Below are 21,129 nucleotides of genomic sequence, written 5' to 3'. Positions count from 1 at the left end.
CGAGGATTGCGGTGACGTGAAGCTTAAGTCAAGTTGCATCATCATTTAGAGCTAAATGACATGTTTTATATACAGTATTTATACCTATATTTGACCTTACCTGTCAATTCAATTTCCTTTCGTACATCTTGTGCAAAAACCTGTTGTTGGATCCCTATACCCCTCTTCATTAGGCCACTGGTGTGAAAAATGCAACTTCATGAGCAAAATCAACACGTATTGCCTACAGTGCAAAACACTGGACGTTTTGTAAGTTCCTACTTATTGTGACACATGAGTTAGTAGCTTATTGAGTAATTGAGCTCTCTTAGCTTATTGAGTTCAAGGGCTTTTATTTTGGAAAAAAGGCGTAGCCTATCTCAAACATCCCTGCTCGCTTAGCGGTGGTCGAACCATCTAAGATGGAAAAGGACATCTGCAGTTATGTCACATCACACCAGAGGAGTTGATCTGAGTGGGGAACAGACGCGGTGCGCTTTGCATGTGCACGTTGCTTTGTGTTGTAGCATTTCCTCACTGTCTTAATGGCGAGTAGTATTTGCTTTAATTGAAAATCATCACTTACCGTAGTAAACCAGATGTTTATTGAAGTACAATGTCGGTTTGATAAGATCACCATAGGGTGAGCCTGTGATTTAATTTACTCGTCAGGGTTGATCCGGTGGAGTCGATGAAGCTGGTTCACTCTAAATTTAACCGGATTTGTCATTTTTCGGATGTATGATAGGCTACAGTGTAGAACAGCACCGCCTGACTGTATACTATACCTGCATAACCAATAAGTCACAATGGAGGTCGGTGCCGAAAATTCAAAGATACCATGTGATGAGACAGATTATGCTCTGAAACCCTTGGATCTCAAAGTGAACGCCGGGAGGAGAGCGGACGTAGAGGCTCAGAGACCCACATGGAGCGGACGGCTGGAGTTCATCCTGGCATCGGTCGGCTATGCTGTGGGACTCGGCAATGTCTGGAGGTTTCCCTACCTGTGCTACAGCAGCGGTGGAGGTGAGACTGTCTAAGAGGTCAAGAATGCTGGTATACAGATGTACTTAACCTACAGTGAAATAGGGGTCCATTTTCCATATAGCTCCTTGAGGGTGGTGCTGTTGTATAGCCAACAAAATGCATACAATAGCCGCTAAAAGCAGACGGGATCAATTTGATAGGGCCATAGATAATGAAAAGAGACGTACATCATCAAACATGAAATACTTGTTTTGTTTTGTTTCAGAAATGTATTCATTTATATTTCAGAAAATATTCTCACCAATAATTTACACACAATTGTTTTGAATTACAAAAGAAGAATCAGCAACCTTAAAGAAATGTTATACAAGCCAATTTTTTTCCTCATGGTCATGATTCACTATGTCATAACAATGACTCAGCAAGATTCAGTACGGAAACGGTACCCGTTGTTAAGCAAGAGCTTCAGCGCAATTAATTGATTATCATTCTCACTGAATTGAAATAAGTGTTTATTGCTTATTAAGATGTGGGTGAACACTAATAAGCCATCAAGCCCACAGTTATAAATAAAAGAAAGTAATTCATAAATGAATGCCCAGGTCTGAGTTTTCCCTGAGAATAGAGGGTTATGTGTTTTTCATAGTTAAAGGACAAGTCTACAAAAAGAAAAAGCTACAAAAGATATTTAGCCTATGTGACCTCAAACCCTGGCATTCCCGAAATGAGTTTCTATCAATAGATTACCACAGGTTATAAGTGATTTGTTAAACATTAGTTAATACTTTATTAATTACTTATAAAGTCATCAGTAACAACTTAACTGTTAAATATGTTTTATCTAAACAGTGACAGCAGCTACCACATCATGTTTATCTCTCCAGGCAGCATTACTCAGGAGGAACCTATAAAGCATCTTCTCTTTCTTCTTCTGGTTCAGGTGCCTTCATAGTCCCTTATCTCATCATGGTGCTCCTGTGTGGCATTCCTCTGCTCTTCATGGAGTTTGCTATCGGGCAGTACACTCGTTTAGGGCCAGTGCATGCGCTCGCCAAAATTTGTCCTTTGTTAAAAGGTGAGTGACTCTCCAGGCCAAAGGCTCCTCATGTGATGAGGATGAACATCTGATGGATTTTCCTTCATTAACACACAATGTTTTTTCCACAATCGGAGCTTGCATAAAATAGGACATTTATGTATGCATGTGTTGCTGTGCTCACTTCTAAATGCAATAAATTACTTAATCCTTATTATCCAAATATTTGCATTAAAATTATTTCAATAGGCTACATTGCCAAAACTAACAGGTCCATCCCCTAATACCTTTTTAGAAAACAAAATTCAGGGATCAGTGATTTCATCAAGCAAAAGGATGATAAAATAATACAAAGTTCCACCAGAGAAAGCAGACAAATGTGCCACTACCCATGTAAGCTCATTCAGGCCAATGACTGATCTAAAGGAATATATATCAGGGACTGAGGCTTTATTGTTTTGTTTTTTTCCTTCACTACATTTTTGAGACGAGGAAAAGGTTGATACAATTCATTGAACAAATTACTACCCCCAAAAAGTTGATTATTAACTATCAGTCCCAGAAATCCCAATCAATCAACACAGTATGTAAACAAAGAGCTCCACATTTTTGAGCTAGATCATTACAGCAGAGGGCTAGGCATCAGAGTAGGAATATAAAATAGTCTAAACAGTATTGTCCTATCAACTGATCTGGATCATTTAATAAGAGGCTGATACATTGTTCATTTATTTAAAATTTGTAACAAAATTTAAAATAAAAGATTAGACAGGACTTTATTTCTCTCCATGGGCAGGGCAGTTAAATGCAGTAACAAATATTTGCTGTTATTATTAGAATCATTTGTTAGGGGAAACGACATGTATAGCTGAATAGAACGGAGAACAGGAAATAAGAAAATAAATGACACAATAAACTAGCCTGCAGTTGTGTACCAATAAGCTTTACTGGAAGTGATGATTGATTGATTTAATTTAACACTCAAACATTTTATGAAAGTTAGCACTGGTTCCTGTTAGTTGTAAAAAAAACTTGTATGTATTTGCTGTTCCCATCAACGTGTAGTTATCAAGTAACATGGCATATGCGCTGACTTACAGGTGAATAAGGAAAAAAAGCAAAAAAACAGCAATAGTTTATTAATGTCGGGAGTAAAGTAGATCCTTCCGTGAGGGAAGAATGCACTGAAATCTTCCCAGTCATGTATTTAAAGCTGGTGCAGAGACGCCCTCAGGATTGACCAGGTGATGACGATGATTGACAGACAACCTTAAAAACAGGTATAATTATATATTATATGTATCTTATCAAACATGACACAACATGACCGAAAGCAAATTCTTCATCTAATTAAAGATGAGTTGCTGTAGTGAATCTCGCCTAAAGCCAAAATACTTCACAGATGGGTAAATCTTCTTTCAGGTTGTCATAAACCTACACAATTGCTGTTTAAAAATTTACTTGGATGAGCTGTTGCAGTGGTTTTACACTGACTGGCCACTGAGTGAACTTACAGTCATACAGTAAATGAAAATGTGTCCTGTTTGATAGGTTGTAACGTCTTTTTATATCTGCCATGGGAGTCTTGTATTTGGTTTGTTTTGCCAAGATATCCAAAAATGTCACAATTGCAGTTATATGTGATGGGAAGTTCGGCCAGGAGCCAAGGAACAAGCTAAGCTTTAAGCTTTTTCAGAAATCTTTTGAAAAGTTTTTTGTACATTGTGAGATAGGAATTTGTCACTTGTTTTCTCAGGACATACTGCTTTAAATAAATTAAAAAAAAAATCTTGCACGTTTATCCCATGATCCTCTGTCATTATGTGCTTGATGGTCCAGATCCAAATGAATATTTAAAACTGATAAATTTTTAACCGTGGTGAAGGCATGCTCTTTTCTGAGTGCCTCTAAGTTTGTAACAAAGTTTTTCTATTTGATAAATGAATTGTTTTAACATGTTGATGGATGAGAACTTGTTAAGCAAAATTTACAATCACTATAATCAGTGTATTTCTTTTTTTTTTTTACTTCATGTTTTATCAAAAGTACATTCTTGGATTTCTTTCTGTAATTGAATCCATTTTAAATTCACATGAAAGAAATTGTCAAATAATTCGAACGTGAACCAATATTCTTAAATTCTGCATATTTGAATGATAGTTAAATCAAATGTGGGTGACTGGAGGTGTGTTTCTTACAGTCCACATAAGTTGTTAAAACAAATTGTAAACATCCGGCTAATTGTGGCTCAGTACAACGGGTTGTTTGTTTTAAGGAGTTATAGTGCTCATGAAAAAATCACACACATCAGGAGGTATTTGCAAAACTGTAAATCAAACATGTGAATGAACTGGGATGTGTGGACTTGGAGAGCACTGACAGTCACTTGGCAGCTCATCAAACAAGACCCCAGCCATCAACAATCAGTACTTATGGGTGTGAATTGAAAATGATATCTGCCTTGTTCTAACTTAAGATTTTTCTCCATAGTTTTCTTATCTCCTTAAAGACAGAGATTATCTACCCGGTCAAAACGTATGGGTCCTTCACTTGATTTATCGCTCATTTCTTCCTGGTTAATGCTCTGTGCTAAACAAGGGCCAAAAGCAGGTAGTTTTTCTGTATGTTCTTTTTGAATGATTTCCCTGTGCAACCCAAGTGCAGTTTACTGTGATGTACCTGTGATCAGTGATTCAGATGCCCACAAATATCTATCACAAATCAACAAACATGCTCATTTGTAATTCACTGCAGTAGGCTTGATCATAGCATCATTTTAGCTGGAGAAATTTTTTTACCTCTCAGGACTGTGTTGATTGTCCAATTTGTTTCAATGAGGGCAATGTACTTAACAGGTGAAGCATGACAGGGTAATGAACTAAGAACTGGAGACAGAGGAGGATAGCTCTAACTGATTCCCTCTATCTTTGTGTGTGTCCCCCCCCCCCCCGCCCCGCCTTGTTATTGAGTCCAGCAGACTGATATGTTTTGTCATTTGGAAATGAGGCATCACTGCACCACGTGGAGTTTGTCTGGTGTACCAGTGGAGCACTCGACCATGTAAGCTAGACGTGTAGACTGAAAGAGGCAAATAGGCAATAACAAAGGAAGGAGTGCTCAACGTGGACTATACCCAGTGGTTCTAGCTGATCCTGGAGCTCAGAGGGGGCTTCCCTCGGCTCTGTCATGATGTTGACACAGAGTTGTTTTTCAGTCGCCTCTCCTTCCACTTTATCAGATAGTGAGATTGGATCCAGTGGAGCATGGCATTCCAGCCTGTCCACAACAAGTAGGAAAAAAATGTTTTCAGGAGGCAAGGTTTTTATATACCTCTGAAAACAGCAGAGAGAATTGTCCTCGCTTTTGCTGCCGTCATTGGAAAACTCACACAAAGATAAACAAATATGGCAAAGAAAACATGATGCAAAAAGTCAGGAGCAGGAACAGAAATTTTGGAAATTCGCTTGTTTGCTTTCTTGCTGAAAATGCGATGAGAAGTTTGATGCCGCTTTATAAGTCTTGTATGCTGTGTATGTTTTCTTAGCTAAGCACAAAGACTGGAAACAGGAGGAAACAGCCAGCTTGGCTCCAAACAAAATATGAGGTAAACATGACAGTTAGTTGTTATGGGGGTTGTGGCCAGATGATTTCTTGGCCAGGACCTGCAACAAGAAATAGTCAAGTCCAACACCCCTTTTTTATACAGATTAAATAAACAAGATATTATATTTTATATGAGGTGCTAGTATGTGATGTAGTCCATTTTGAGCGATGCAGGCTAGCTATTTCCCCATTTCCAGTCTTCGTGCTAAGCCAAGTTAAACTGACTGCTTGCTCCAGCTACATATTTATCATGTATGTGAGAAAGATGTTCAATTTTCTCATCAACCTCCCTGCAAGAAAGTGAATAAGTGTATTTCCCAAAATGTTGAACTAGTCCTTTAAACAACTGTTCTCAGAATATAAAAGTTTACAGTTCTTTTGTTGTGACAGATATTTCATAAGTACTCCTCTTGTATTTAACAGTGATAAAAACCTGTCTGCTCTACTGAAGTGTCCTTAAAAATAATGAACCTATACCTGCTCTACCTGTCAGGCTTTTTAGCTGAGTCATTGCCCTGAGTTCCCTGAGGGGGAGACAGTTGAAAAATTAGAAACGCACATATAGCACACATAGACATACACACCCCAACCTGAAACCTGACACACAGCCAGGAACCACAGGTGTTAAAAGACTGAATAATTTACATCTGTTGGAGGACTTTGATCTCACCTTTACTCACTTTGGTCAAGACCTTGTTATATTCACCAGCCAAATGACACAGTGGAATTTCTAATCCATGGCTCAAGGAATTCCTTTTATCTGTGGCCGAGTTTGCTTGACTTCACCTTGGCCACCACTGACCAGAGATTACCCGTCTTCTCTGTTGTCTGTCTTTATATAAAGCCTACATTATACTACCCATAATTCTAAACCTGGGCCAAAATAATTGACACTTCATTGTGAAATATGGAGTTTGAGAGGGATTTTATTACAATTTTAAGAAGTAAAGTGTACAATTTCTTCCCCTACAAGTGGCATGGCTTCTGCAGAGTTGTCTCTCAGTTCTGTCTTTTTTCCCGCCGCGTGTCACTTTGCAGGTGTTGGTCTGGCCACAGTTGTTATCTCCTTTGTGTTCTCCACGTACTACAATGTGCTCATGAGCTGGGCACTTTACTATTTCTTCAACTCGTTCGGAGCGACGCTACCCTGGAAGTCTTGCAACAACACTTGGAATGCCATCGAAAACTGCTCCAGTGGTTTCCCCGGCAACGCCACCCACCTGCAGTCTGCCAGTCAACAGTTCTTCGAGTGAGGAGACTTCAGTTCCTTTATTAAGTGCAGAAATTTACTGTATCTATGTATTGACAGTATTTGTAGAACCACTCTAGCTGTTTTTTTTCCTCTGTCATACTTACTGCACAAACATCCATCTTCTTACTACAGAGTGATCTGGGTCTTACATGAAAACACATCATCTGTCAGAGTTTTTGAGGAAATCACTTGCTGTTTGTATGTTCACTCTTCTTTTTCCATTTTTCCAGCCACAGGCTTCTGGAGAAAACCAATGGCATTGAAGAAGCTGGTGGCCTTCGCTGGGAACTCGTTGGCTATCTCCTTATTTCCTGGGTCATTGTGTATTTTTGCATATTTAAAGGAGTTAAATCCACTGGCAAGGTCAGAATCATGCTGCTTTTCTGCAAGATGTGTTTTTGCATAGTGGTTATTGTGATATCTTTTTGTGTTGGTCCCAGTCTTTGATTTCATTGTTTGAAAACATGTTGTCTTCTGACATTGTGTCTTGTAATACCGGGGATAAAGACAAGGACTTTTATAGGTTTACAGGAATATAGTGTATAGTCTGTAGTCTGTAGGTTAAGTCAATCGTTTCACAGATGAGATCTACAATATTAACTGTTTGTAATTCGGAAAAGTGTTTGTACAATGCACTTTTGATGCGTTGTAGTCTGCAGTATATACACACAAATCATCTTCAGAGGTGTCACAGAAAACCGGTCCAGCACGCTCATCTGTCACAGCCTCACCTAAACAACAAACCCACCCACTGATCAATTTCTGCTCTTCACTCTTTGTGTCACACAGGTCGTGTACTTCACCGCTGTATTTCCGTACTTCATCTTGTTCGCCCTGCTCATCAATAATGTGCAGCTTCCTGGAGCCAAAACTGGGATCCTCTTCTTTTTGACGCCTGTCTGGAGCAAACTGTTCGAAGTGAAGGTGAAACTCTGTTAATGAATGAGTAACAGAAAAAAATAGGCTACTCCTTAGGAACTTGGTTACACATTGGCTCAATACAGTAGAGACTAACTCTGTATTATTTTCCTCGGTTCAAATAATAGGTTTAATTTTTGGTTTGCTCAAAATTAAAAAAAAAAGCACACTTCAATTGTTCCCAGTAGAAATTAAACAGTGGAAAATTTGACTTTTAGGTAATCAGAGGACAGAAAGCTAAACTATAGTGATAGTTTCCCTTTGATATTAAGTGAAATCCAGAGCAGGAGCTCACAAATGCCGAAAACTGTAATGTGAAGGATTCAAGACTCTTCAGACTTTGGCAGAAAAGGTTTTGTTCATGTAGGATCCCATTACTCAGGGTAAAAAAAAAAAGAAGCTGATTAAGAAAACTGGGCCTTTCAAACCGCTTAAAATGAAACAATGCTAAAATGAATTGTCATGCTCTCCTTTTATCTTCATCCTAGGTTTGGGTTCATGCAGCTGCTCAGGTGTTTAACTCCCTTGGAATAGCTTTTGGCTCCATGATTTCGATGGCTAGTTACAACAAGTTCAACAACAACATTCTCAGGTAAAGACTGAATGTTTGGAAAGGTTATACTTTGTCTTTAACTTTAAAGACAAAATCTGTTTTCTTATATTATCAGTAAAAAAAAGTAGTTTATTGGACTTGGATATTATACTTAATAGCCCAGGCATGTTAACAGCACATTCATTATATAACAAGACAAACACTTATCAATGTTGATTTTTTTTTTTTCCTTTTTGATTCTCTGAATATACATTTCAGGCCACAATGTCAGACATCAAATACAACTGATTTCAATTACAAATACATAAAAGAAAAATGTCATGCTTACCTTTTTCCAAAACCATCCACTGTACAGTTGACAGTGTGTTGTGAGGTGAACAGCAGTGCTCTCAGTTGTCTGCATTGTTGTGGCAGCTTCCACATGGCTTGGGGACAGATTGTTTATGGAAGACGCTCAACTTTTGGTCTCTTCTTTTGGTGTCAACTCCGTACTAAAAAGGTCACTACTGTCCTGCAGAGAACTGAAATGAACCCTGTCTGCTAAACTCCCTGCCATCCACATTGGAGGGAGAAATAGGTTTGATAGGAAATTAAGTTTTATTAGTAAGTATTATTAGTTTATTTAGACCAGGAGGAGATGAGGGGTGTTTAAATATAGTTTCCATTATCCCACAAAGTATGCCTCAGATTCTCTGTTGGATGCGGAAAATAAACCAAAATAATGCCCTACATTATTTACCTGCCAGAGACAGTTTTTACTGTCATTTCTGTTTTTTTACAACTGTTTTTGACCGTATGAGAGCTTGGTGATCTAGCAGGAAAACTTAAAACGGCTGTCTTGATGTTTCTCATATAATAGAACTGGATTGAAATGGTTTATTTTATCCTCCTTCTTTCCCAGGGATGCTTTGATTGTGTCATTTGCCAACTCCTTCACTAGTATCCTGGCAGGCTTTGTGATCTTCTCAGCTATTGGCTACATGGCTCATATACATAACCTCCCGGTGGACAACATAGCTACAGACGGTGAGCATCAAGCCTGGAAAGACTATTGCACCACAATTACATAGCTTTGTTTGATTGTAAGTATCTAAACAGTTAAAGAGAATCATGGACCTGATGTGTAATATAGTATATATGCCAGAAATAGAGCAGACATATAAATAGATATTAAATTCTAATGTCGAGTGTACTGTAGTTGTTTTTGTTTTGATCCTCCAGGGAGCTTTTTTTTCTCCCTTTTTATGGTAAAACAAAACACAAATTTCAAAATGTACATGTCTACACTGAATAACAGTGCAGGTCGCAGAAGGACAAAATAGTGGAAATCTACAGTTTCTTAAGGCAGCACTCCACCGATTTTACACAAGGTTTTGTCGTCATGAGGAGCACTACTCACCCTATAAAAACAGTTGTATAACGTCTGCTGTGGCTCTAGAGGATCTTTCTAAAGTACAAAACAATAATCTTTAACTGAAAACCTACATTACACACACATAGCTGCAACATGAACACAACTTTATTGTGCGTGTGTACTGGAGTAACTTACTTAACCAAAGCGGGCAGATGTGTGGGTCAGAAAGGAGGGTTGTAGGTTAGCTGAATGAGAAAGCAGTGGTTCTTTGAGCAGAGTTTAAAAAAAACAAAAACAAAGTGTTTTTTTTTTTCTTTAGTAACTCAGTGTTTAAATACCATCTGAACAGGAGCTTTGTCAGTTTAGTGATGCATTATTAAAAACAGCAACAACATGTGTTCAGCCTCTGGGTCAGATAAGAATCCCGTGAAGCGATCACAACACTGTATCTCTGTCAGCTCGAATCACACTGTCAAATGATGACTTCCTTGTGGTCTGATGTGATCTTCCCTTTGTTTTTAATTTTCTTCAAGAGTAATCTTTACCATGTGTGTTGGCCAATTAACACACTGTATTTTCCTAATCTTCTGTCCTCCTGCATCTTTTGAAAAGGGACAGTCCCACAGTGTTTGCTGCTGACCTTTTGCTACAATCAGTTGCCAGTTCTCCTACATGCAGGTGGAAGATTAGTATGTTAGTTAGTGATTCATCCAAACTTAAGTTCATTAAAGGTAAATCCAAGAAATACCAATGAGTTATTTTGATCCCTGCAACCATCCTATAGTGACTATAGACACTGTACTTTGTTTAAATGCAATACCAACTGGAAACAAGTTAATCAGATAAATATTTTAAGACTGTGTTGCAGAGACAACATACAGATTAAATTCCCTGAATCTTTTACAATGTAAAAGAATCCTGTGCTCGATCCTCCTCCAGTCTTTACACTTAGGGTTATTTATGGATTAAACAAATAAGATGCGACATGTTAATCAGTGAGCTTTATAGGGGGTGCTAGGTGGATTTTATTACCTTTGGACCGAGCCAGGCTAGCTTCCCCTCCCCTCTCTCTAGTCTTTATGCTAAACTAATCTCAAATAACTGGCTGACACTGACGTGTGAGTGGCATCAATCCTCAAACTGAGCACTTGGCCAGAAAACGTTCAACTATTCATTTAAGGGAGAACATATAAAAAATATCTTCCAGACAACATAGGTTTAAAGTTCAGCTCACTTACTGGAAGCACAGCAGTCTCAATTTGTATACATTTGTGTATATATTTGCATTCTGTAGATTGAACAACACCTTTGCTATATCATGTCTTCAGGTCCTGGTTTGGTGTTTGTCGTGTACCCTGAAGTCCTCTCCACCATGCCCGTCTTTCAGCTGTGGGCCCCTCTGTTCTTCTTTATGCTGCTGTGTCTGGGCCTGGACAGCCAGGTAAACATCTCCACCTCTCACATAAGTGTGTGATGAAGGCGGAGAACATCTGTGAAGATGAAGCCAAGCGCTGGAGCTCTGCAAATTTGTACCTGTATTTTTTAGCAACAAATTTGGCCGTTTGCACATTTGAATTTGTATTTACTGTGATTATGACTTTTACAGTTCTCTCTGACTTTTCATTTCATTTCTTTTCTTTTTTTTCATTTTCAACCTCCAAAGTCTGAAGAGCTGATGACTGAAGTAGCTCTGTTAGGGTGCATAGCAGTGCTTTGAGATTAACATGCTCATAGTTTCACAATGGCAGTGATAATGTCATAATATTGCTAAATATACTGCTTCTATTTGTAGCCCTTGCTGTTGGCTGCTTATCACAAACAACAAATATGTGTTTTAACCAAGTCTTTGCACATGCTCTTGATTGCATCCCAGACAAAGATGCAAGAATGTCCAAAAGTCAGAACTAGTCAAAAGGGGACCAATTTCACAAAATTGATGATGGGATTACCATTATAGACTGGATATGTTTTATGTGTGCTGCAGTTTGCAACAGTTGAGGTGGCTGTGACTTTCATAAAAGACGAGTTTGGTCCCAAAGTTCTGCATTTCCTAAAAAGAGAGGAGCTGCTAGCCCTGGCTGTGTGCATCATCGGCTTTGTCTTGGGGATTCCTCACGTTACTAAGGTACAATAAGAAACAGAAAAACAGCCACTAAATGTGGCAACCGTTACATCACTGGTGACAGTCTTTTTGTCATTTCAGTCTTTTCCTCTCTCTGACTCTTCTGCTTTCTGCACAGGGAGGCATCTATGTGTTTCAGCTGATGGACCACTACACTGCTGTGGTTTCCCTCGTGTTCTTGGCTTTGTTTGAAGTTGTAGCTGTCTGCTGGGTCTTTGGTAAGAGCCACATAATGTTCATAAGTTCAAACCCACATCCTGTTTACATTGGGAATACTCTAGACCTTTAAGCCCCTGGACTTGGTTGGTTAATTATTCATTGAATAACTCAGAAATCAGTATTTAGTGGTTTAGTGGTTTGTGGTTATTCCAAGTGTTAAATTGCCACTTGTCTTTTTCTGTCAGGTGTCCCACGTGTCTCCTTAATGGTCAAAAGGATGCAAGGAAAAACTCCAAACATTTACTTCCGTCTCTGTTGGCTGGTGCTCTGTCCTATGTTGGTGCTGGTGAGGTTTTAATTATCTGAATACAATATCCAATTGTTGCCCGGGGGTTATCAGTATACTCATATTAATAATGAAGGTTGTGTATAAGACTATCATTTTTTTTCTTCATAGTGCATACTGATCTCCAGCATTGTCCAGTACACTCCTGTTCATTATGGGAAGTACCCTTATCCAGTGTGGGCTGAATGGGTGGGCTGGGGAGTTTCACTGGTCTCTATAGTGTGGATACCACTTGGTGCGTTTCAAGAGATGTACAGCAACAAAGGCTCACTTCTTCAGGTAAGCAACCCAATAACTGTTGAGATATTTCAGTCTGGATCGAAGCGGTGAAAAACCGACCAACAAACCAACATGCTGTTACTGTGGATAAAATTTCTGGGCAGGGCTGGGTTTATGGCTGACACTTTTGAATGAGAGATAAGTTAAATATATTCTACTTTCTATTCCTCAGAAATAACTGAGATTGTTTTACTGACTGTGTCTTTACCTCTGTGTATTACTGCTTGAGCAGACCGGATGTGCTTGAACATAGTTTTGTAAAAGGTTGATTTTCCAAAAACTTTGCCTTCTCTATCCCTCAGAGAATTAAAACAGCTGTGACTCCTACAATAGACCTGGATGCTGAAGATCCTTTGCCGGAAAAACAAAATCTTGACCCGGCGTGCGAAACCTTTTTTACCTAAGTGGCATGACCAGAGATAAAGCCAAAACCACGTCTGTGCATCCGTACGTATCAAACTTTGTGATACAGTTCAATTTTTAATGAAAGGCACTGTTTGATGTGATGTAAAGAATTGAATTTACTATGAGATGCAGAGTCTTTATGTTTTGGTCATGAAATTATAATTTAATCCTATTTGTTCTACCAAAGGACTTTCTTTACTCTATCTTAAGCCCACTGTAGTACTTAAATACTCAAGACACCTATTCTTTTCAGTTGACTTCAACAGAATGAAAATATCCTTTGCGCCTTGTACAAAGTGTATAATGAAATTCTGAGATTTTGTTCATCAACCTAAAGGTTAATCTAATTTAATTAAATTTAGTAATGAGTGATCATGTTCACTCTTTAAACTATGCAGGTGTTTGTTCCAACCAAAGATTGAAATTTGAACGATTACATCATCCCCTTTGGTTGGTTAATCTGTAAAAATGCCTGGTGTATGCAGCGACGGTTTCTCTTGCAATGTGTGATAAATGTCAGTGAGTTTGTGTAGTGTAAGTGCATTCCACTCTTATGGCAATCAGAGGCTTATTAACTTTTTAATATATTTACAGTTTAAATCATTTAAATGCCACATAGGAACTAGAAATAACCTCTCGACTGCTTGTTACTGATAGCAGCCTGGGTGTGTTGTTAATTCCAAGACATAACAGAACAATACAGGTTAAAATTTACCGTATTATTTATTTACCAATACCCTTTAACACTGCCAGTTGTCTGTCTGTGTTGAGCCAAAACTTCAGAGCTCTAACCTCAAGCTTTGTCACTGGTATTTGCACGTCATTCGCCATTTAAAATGTCTTGACTTTATGACTTGCGTGAACTGCCTGAATGCATTGTTAGTTTTGACCTCTGGGAGTCCTGACAAGTCTCATTTTTAGTAGGAAGAGCAGTTTCTGCGTGGCCTGCAAATGTCTAGCCTCTGAACTGCTGAATAGAAGCAAGCTGCAAACAATTTGTTTTTTAACTTCAGTGTCTGTGTTCAGAAATATTTTTAGCCTGTGGTTTACATAGACTTTCCAGTGCACAAACACCATTTACATAAAGTGAAAAACCCTTGAACACACATAATCAGAGGGGTTAAAATGAAATCACAAAGCATAAACAGAACCAGACAAATATAATTTTTGTTCAAATTACGGACATCATTTTTCATAAAGACTTATTTGACCATCACCTGTGTTCAGTTCCCTCGATAATGAGTTAGTGAGTGATGTGATCGGGGCAGCAGGTTAATGTTATACCCATGTGTACTGAGCTCAGATGCAAATGTGTGACATAGTGCTTGCTTTTTTTCTACTCTCTGCAGATTGAGGAATGATTCAATACATATGACGTTTTTTGACATTATTTTTTAACTATCTTGGCGCAGGTAACTCACAGAAGTTTTAGAGATTATAAATGGTGCCTTTGATCTACTGCCATAAAGCTGAATTGGGCTAATGAGGGTAGATAATCCTCAGGGGGGCATCACTTATCTGGTAATCTGGTGACTCTCCATTCAGTTGTGCTCCATATTATATTGACGCAAAACCTACAGTTAATCACTGACTGTTTAATCTCACACTTCTTAAGAGAAAGATGTCAAAAAGTTCACTTTGGTGGAAATGTAATTTATTTGAACTCAAGCTTTAACTTTGAGATTGTGCAGTGGTGTTAAGTGATACTTTTTTTTTTAAAGATTGACCTCATGTCTCTGAAGACGAGATAGTTAGTTAGTTAGTTAGTTAGTTAGTTAGAGTTATTCTGTGTAACACTGGGAGAAAAGGGGTCAGTCAGAGTTGAAACTGTAAGCTTTGGGGTAATGTAAAATGTAGATGACCTACCTCAACTGGAAATGACCAGAGGAGATATGTGTAAAAGGCAAAGTCACACTTTAATGTGAGATTGTCTAAAAGATTGTGCCCTTCCCTACAGTACGTTCTTGGCCTTTTCTGTCTTACTCAGTAGCGTATCAAACAAACCTTCACTTCAGAGTGCCTTTTATTCCAAAGTACTGAAAATAAGCTCTGATAACAGATGCACTAAACATCTGATTATGGTTTTTAAATTATTTAAAGAACAATTTCAGATGTTTCTCAACAAAGATGCATGTATTTTACATGCTCTTACTCCAGTTTTGTATTTGTTTCATATTTGTGTAAGAAACTAACCTGTAGGTCGAGAAAATAATTAATCAGGGGCTTAAAAAGTCATTTTTTTTTAAGATCACACAAGAGAAGCATCTGTTTCATAGAAATCAGTTACCTGCCTCAAGTGCCTTTCATGATTTTATTTTTTTTATTTTTAGATAATCTATATTTAATAAAACAACCAAAACTTTTATTTATGTTGCATACTGTATATGTTGCTGTTGTAAGCTGCCTTTTTTACTGTCATGAAATGTATTAGCTGTTTTTAAAATGTGCAAAGATGATCTAGAAGCACCTTTACAAAAATAATAGGTCACTGTTTACACTTTTTAGTAATTGGTCTTTTAATACTAAATACAATACAAATTGTAATGGGCTATTAACATAATGATCCACAATCTTGTTTATAAAGGTACAAAGTCTTGGAACATGGATGTTTTCAAAATGTTGGTTTTCATTTCAACCTAACATCCTCTGATTTCACTGATTAATATCAGCTGCTCTGGCTGAAGTTTTATTAATCATTGAAGTTTGTGGCTGAATGAAAACAGACTCTTTTTGCTCCATGAAACAAGACTGCTCATCGCTCATGTCAGTTATTCTCTCATAATACACAAGCTCATCTCAAATTTGTATGATGTGTTACAGTTTCATGATATTGCACTGTAAGTTAGTGACCACAGTAAAAACTGTAGCGTCCTCACATTCACACACTGCAACAGTGAAGATACTAATCAGACTGTATGCAACACAACTATATATTTGCAGAGCAAGAATTTTTTATTTTTATTTCAAAACTTAAATGTATTTTCTCATGTTTTATGTTTTTGTTTGATCCTACAAATCTACAATTTCTTTACCAAATGTAATGTTGATTTTTCATATCAATTAATGAATGTTTAATTTTCTTACTATTTTCATCATATTATAACTGTGTTATGATGTGTGGTGTCTAACATTTTGTTAAATAAAAAGCCTTAATTTTTGCAGAAAGTCACTGGGTGGCAGTATAGCAGCAGGGAATGCAAAGGAGAGGCCATGAAATCTTTGCATAACTGAACTGCCTCAGTCTTTTCTACTTATCAATACAAAACTGCTCTATCTGTTGTGTCACCTACAGTGGGATCCAAGTCTGAGACCATTTTGTCATTAATTACAATATTGTTTTTTCATTTTTTTTTTTTTTTAATGCATTAAACATCAAATACAGGGACTGTTCCCTCAATGTCTCTCCATGAGTATATATGTGCCTCCATAAATGTTTTTTTTTTAGTATAATTTGCTGTGACTGTAGTAAAGAAATAGCAATTTAGTAATGAATTAGATGTTAATAGTTGTTAATGGCAATTCTGTAGTAAGACATAATTGAATTGAACTGCCTACCAGCACTATCAGTCCATATATTTTCAGAGTGGATGACCTTATTTGGGCCAACCACATCTTGTGGTATAACTGGTTCTGTGTTCATCAGAGGGAGCACAGCTGAATGCAGTGCTGTAAGAGGTTTGGAAGTTAATTAGACCCTTGTCATAGAGTGCTGCGGCATCACCCTTAGCAGAACTGTACATGAATCAATACTCCCTTCCTGCTTTCCTCATGACAGAACGTATCATCGCCACGAGATAGTGCTGGGAGCACTGTTTGATCAATAGCCATAGACAGTGCAGCCCAAGGGGCAGTAAATTAATGGGTATACATGGCAGAGGGGAAGCATTGCTGAGCCTGACCGGGCGATGAAGGGGGGAGATGGGTTGCTGTCTAACTCCTGTTGTGGGGTGTGAAGACATTTATCTGTGCCAGGCAGAGTTCAACAAGCAGCTGAGCCTCATGTTGGAGCTGTTTCAGATCTTGTTTGGTCTTTCTTGAGCAGAAGAAAATTGTGCAGTTCGCCAGGAAATCCACTGGTGCATCTGATCATCTCTACTCCGCACTGTAATAACTGTGCCTGAAAAAAGAGGCAGAAACTGGCACACTGCCTGTAAAGATACTTGAAATTTCACTCACTTGCGACCATTTAAGGTTTCTTTTACTCTAGTCTATTGTTCCACTCCCTTGTTTGTGTTTTTCCCTTGCAGTGTGCCCTGTGAAGGGAGGAGGATCCCATCTGTTTTAATTTGAGTGAGCATGCATATGTGTGTGTGTGCGTGTGTAAAAATGATTAAGTAAAGGAGGCAGAGATCAAGGTTGATTGAATACTACTTCTGGTCATGGGTGTGGTGCTGGGAATAATATACAGTACTTCACCCACAGAGGAGAGTTTTACCTCATTATTAACTACTCCACTCCATCCAGGTGGGTACAACTGCAGCATTTGGTTCTTCATCTGAGGAATTGGCAGCAATATACTTTCTCCAAGCTCACTGAGGTCACAAATATGCTTGTGAGGAGGATGTCCCCAATATGTCTAAAGATATAATTAAAACTCTTGTGTCCTTTGTGAATATTACAGCTGATGTGGCAGCAGTAACCAGTGAGTTTCTTCAGTGTTTCAGATTCATCAGCGTAAAAGGTCTGTCAGAGGGGTAAATATCTGGGGCTGAGCCTGTAGGAGTTAAATTTCTGTTTACGGGATTTTAAACAACAATATAGCAGCAAATAACTACTTTCTATGTAAAGATATGATGGAGTAATGGCATCCTGAGCAGAGAATGAAGTTACACCCTTTGTGTGTTGTAATCTAAGTTACTCTCTTTCTTGCCAGCTTGTCTGGGCGCGTGTACATGTTAGTGCATGTGTGCATATTCATGCATGTGACTCCCTCCTGTTAAATGTTAAACACACAGGCACTGCCCATGCGCTAAATGGCACAGTGAAAGCCCAGAATTTCCTCTACTGAAGAATCCACTTAACCACACTCTCATAAAAAGACCTCCAGCAAAGAAAGACCTGAGCACAGGCAGACTGGCCATGGGGACTGCTCAGCCCGAGCGGCTGCTGGACCATCAAAACATCCAAAAAGTTTTTAAAGTGTTTACTGGCTCCATTAGGGTCTTTACCGGCTTTGTGACTAACATTTGAGCGACCGTGGTCCCAGCGGATAACTTTATGGGTGAATTTCGTTCCCACTCCGACCATGGAGCCAATACTGGTCTGGTTTTTACTGAGAGGAGACTCCAACGAGCTGCTACAGGGCCCCAGCTTGGCTCACAACTGGCTTTTCTTCTCCCCATGTGTAAGTACCTTAATGGCAACATAATGTTACAAGTCTGTTTTCATTAGTGACCAGCTATAGCGGGCATGATAACATTAGCTAACTTGCTGCTACACTCCTTATGAATTTGTTCGGCAAATGTTGGTATTGCTAGTTGGCTAACTGTCAACTTTGCTGTGGAGCCTATCACGATAATGCTAACGTGGGGTAATGGCTGTGGTTAGATTGTTTTTCACAGGGTAACTTAATTCAGTTGTGGTTCTTGTGTGCTCAGTGGGAGCTTTCACTGGGCTTCCTAACACCTTGCTGACTGAGAATATGAGCAGGGAGGAGGGAGGATCTTGGCCTAATGGGGCCGACGAAGCATTTGTTTTGGTCTGAGTTGCTGTTGGCCTAGTGCTATATCTAGTGGTGCAGAATATGTAAAAGAAGACTGATGATGATTGTGTCATTCCCAACAGAGTTGTAGAGTCAAAGTTTGTAAATGCCCTGCCACCCTCTGTCTCAAGCCTTGCCCTGGGGACAGACAGTAGTATCTGGTCAGCATACCTGAGGCTTAGAGCAGGGATGTAAGGGGTAAAAAGGTCAACAATGTAAGGTGGGGCAAAGCTGACCAGTTCCTTAAAAACAAACAGCAACATTTTAAAATTAATTCTGCACACCATTGGCAACCAGTACAAGGAGGTGAGAATATGGGTGATGTGGTCATATTTTCTGGTTCATGTAAGAATCCTCACTGCTGTGTTTTGTAAAAGATGGGCAGTCCAACAAATAATGACTTACAGTAATATAGATGGCTAGAGACAAAACCATGTATGAGAGTGCATCTCTGAATGAAAGAAACAGTCTAAACCTAACAATATTCCTGATTCAACAGATAGCTGATTTTGGGATGTTGCTAAAATGTTTAGAGGTAAGGTCCGATTAAAAGGCCGTTCCTAGATTTCTGGGCTCATTTGCACTGTGAAACTAGACTTTTCACAGTCCTTGTGTCCTTTAGGTCACCAACCTGCACTTCAGTTTTTCGTCATTCAACATCAGAAAGATACTTGACAGGATGTGTACGAGGTAACCAAGGATAGGTCTGATGGATTTATGGATAAAAATTTATGTATCATTAGCAGAGCAATGAAAATAGTTATTGTACCCAGAGGTAACATGTAGACAGAGAACAGTAATGGGCCAAGAATAGATCCTTAAGGAACGCTGCAGTTAGTATTTTTATGACATTCCCAACTGGTACAGAGAAGGATATATCACTCAGGCAAGACTTAAACCAGTGTAGGGCTGTCACAGTCACCCGCCCACATAGTGTTTCAGTTGATCTGTTAACAAGCCATGATCAGCTCTATCAAATGCAGCAGAAAGGTCTAACAGCACCAATACAGTGCAACAGTCAGCCACTGAATTTTGTCTGTCATTTAAAATTTTTCGAAGCATACTTTCTGTACTATGATACTTTGGAAAGCCAGTCTGAAAAAAGGGAGTGATTGAAGGATATAAGCCATACCGTTTTCCAGTACTTGGAACAGAAGTTAGGAGATGAAGTGAGAGAAAATAAAATCTTTCAAGAATTTTGGATAAAAATGAAAGCTTTAAGATTGGTCGGTAATTATTAGGAACAGACGGACCTAAGTTAGGTTTTTTGATCAGATGGTGAATGACAGCATGGGACATAACCCTTGACCAAGGAGCTATTAATTATTATTAAAATATTAGGCCCAACCGTGTCCAGCACTTCCTTAAGTAGGTGTGAGGGAATAATTTCTAAGTGACACGTAAAAGGGTTCATATGTGAGATATTATGTGTCAAAGAAGAGAGAATTAGGTTCAGACTTGATGAGAACTGAGGAGCATGAGCTTAGCTTTGATGGATGATACGAGGGCAATGAGATAATGTAGAGTCAATTTTACTAAGAATCTTATTCATAGAAATATTCACAGGTATCCGGTGTTGCTTTATGACAATTTGTGACTGCAGGGTTAAGTACTGTATTCACTGTATCAAATAAAACTTTGGGTCTATGGATGTGTTTTAAGATGCTCTCTGCTTTAACATGCTGTTGGCATTAAGCCAGACAGTATCTCAGATGGAGTTAAGACACCTGGAGTTTGTTTTTTTCCATTTATAAGCTGCTCTCCCGCATTCCTGGTTAATTGCATGAGATATGGAGTTAAACCATGGCTGAGCTTTGATATTAACTTTTTTTGTAGGGGGCAACTGAGTCAAGAATATTTGTGCAAGTGCAATTTAATACTGTGACCAGTTCTTCTGTGCACAGACCAGCAGGGAGAGCTTTAATGAGAGCAGAGGAGAAAGCATCTGATATCTGCCTGGCAGTAAGAGAGGTAATAGACCTGGAATAGCTTCCTAGCAAACTGGGTTCAGGCGTCTAGGAGGGGAAGAGATGGCAGACATAATGGACCAGTGATCAGATAAACTGGCAAAATTTATCTGGACATTGGAGGCCTATATTTAGTAAATTGCAATCATTCATTTTTTTATCATTAAAATTTTCCCTATAGCGCCTATATTAGTTAAAACAGATCCTTAAATTGGGGCTATGACATAGCCATTGAATTTAATTAATGTTCGTTTGAGATAGCAAATTTGAAGACATATTTTGCGCCGCAGCTGTCATGTGTACATAATGTACAAATACATAGAATTGTAAATCTTTTGTGTCTTGCAACCTTTTTCCTGCAACCTCAGTGGCAGTTTTTCATTTTTTTTCAACAAGTGAAATCCACATAACACATCATTGCTTACGGTGTCACTTCCTTGTTGTTGCTGACTTGCATGCAGCAGG

At 38.6% G+C, this 21,129-nt stretch overlaps 1 protein-coding gene across 3 annotated transcripts; it reads left to right on the top strand.

Moving 5' to 3' along the window:
* Positions 1–211: 211 nt before the first annotated feature.
* si:ch211-225b11.1 (uncharacterized protein LOC561694 homolog) lies at positions 212–16,381 on the top strand. 3 transcript variants are annotated; one of them, XM_056376886.1, is made up of 13 exons: positions 212–1,008; positions 1,910–2,044; positions 6,647–6,857; positions 7,091–7,223; positions 7,650–7,784; positions 8,267–8,370; positions 9,233–9,357; positions 11,014–11,126; positions 11,670–11,810; positions 11,926–12,025; positions 12,212–12,312; positions 12,424–12,591; positions 12,894–16,381. In XM_056376886.1, the coding sequence occupies exons 1-13, from the start codon at positions 789–791 to the stop codon at positions 12,993–12,995; spliced, it is 1,788 nt and encodes a 595-aa protein (XP_056232861.1). In that variant the 5' UTR covers positions 212–788; the 3' UTR covers positions 12,996–16,381. The 3 variants fall into 3 exon arrangements, with proteins under 3 accessions (XP_056232861.1, XP_056232863.1, XP_056232862.1); XM_056376888.1 differs by lacking the exon at positions 212–1,008 and adding an exon at positions 4,496–4,615 and having other exon boundaries at positions 1,908–2,044; XM_056376887.1 differs by lacking the exon at positions 212–1,008 and having other exon boundaries at positions 1,914–4,615.
* The last annotated feature ends 4,748 nt before the right edge of the window (positions 16,382–21,129 follow it).

This window comes from Seriola aureovittata, chromosome 5, assembly GCF_021018895.1.
Source record: "Seriola aureovittata isolate HTS-2021-v1 ecotype China chromosome 5, ASM2101889v1, whole genome shotgun sequence".
Classification (NCBI taxonomy): domain Eukaryota; kingdom Metazoa; phylum Chordata; class Actinopteri; order Carangiformes; family Carangidae; genus Seriola; species Seriola aureovittata.
Note: the sequence above shows the minus strand (reverse complement) of the source record. Positions and strands in the feature narration are given on the sequence as shown.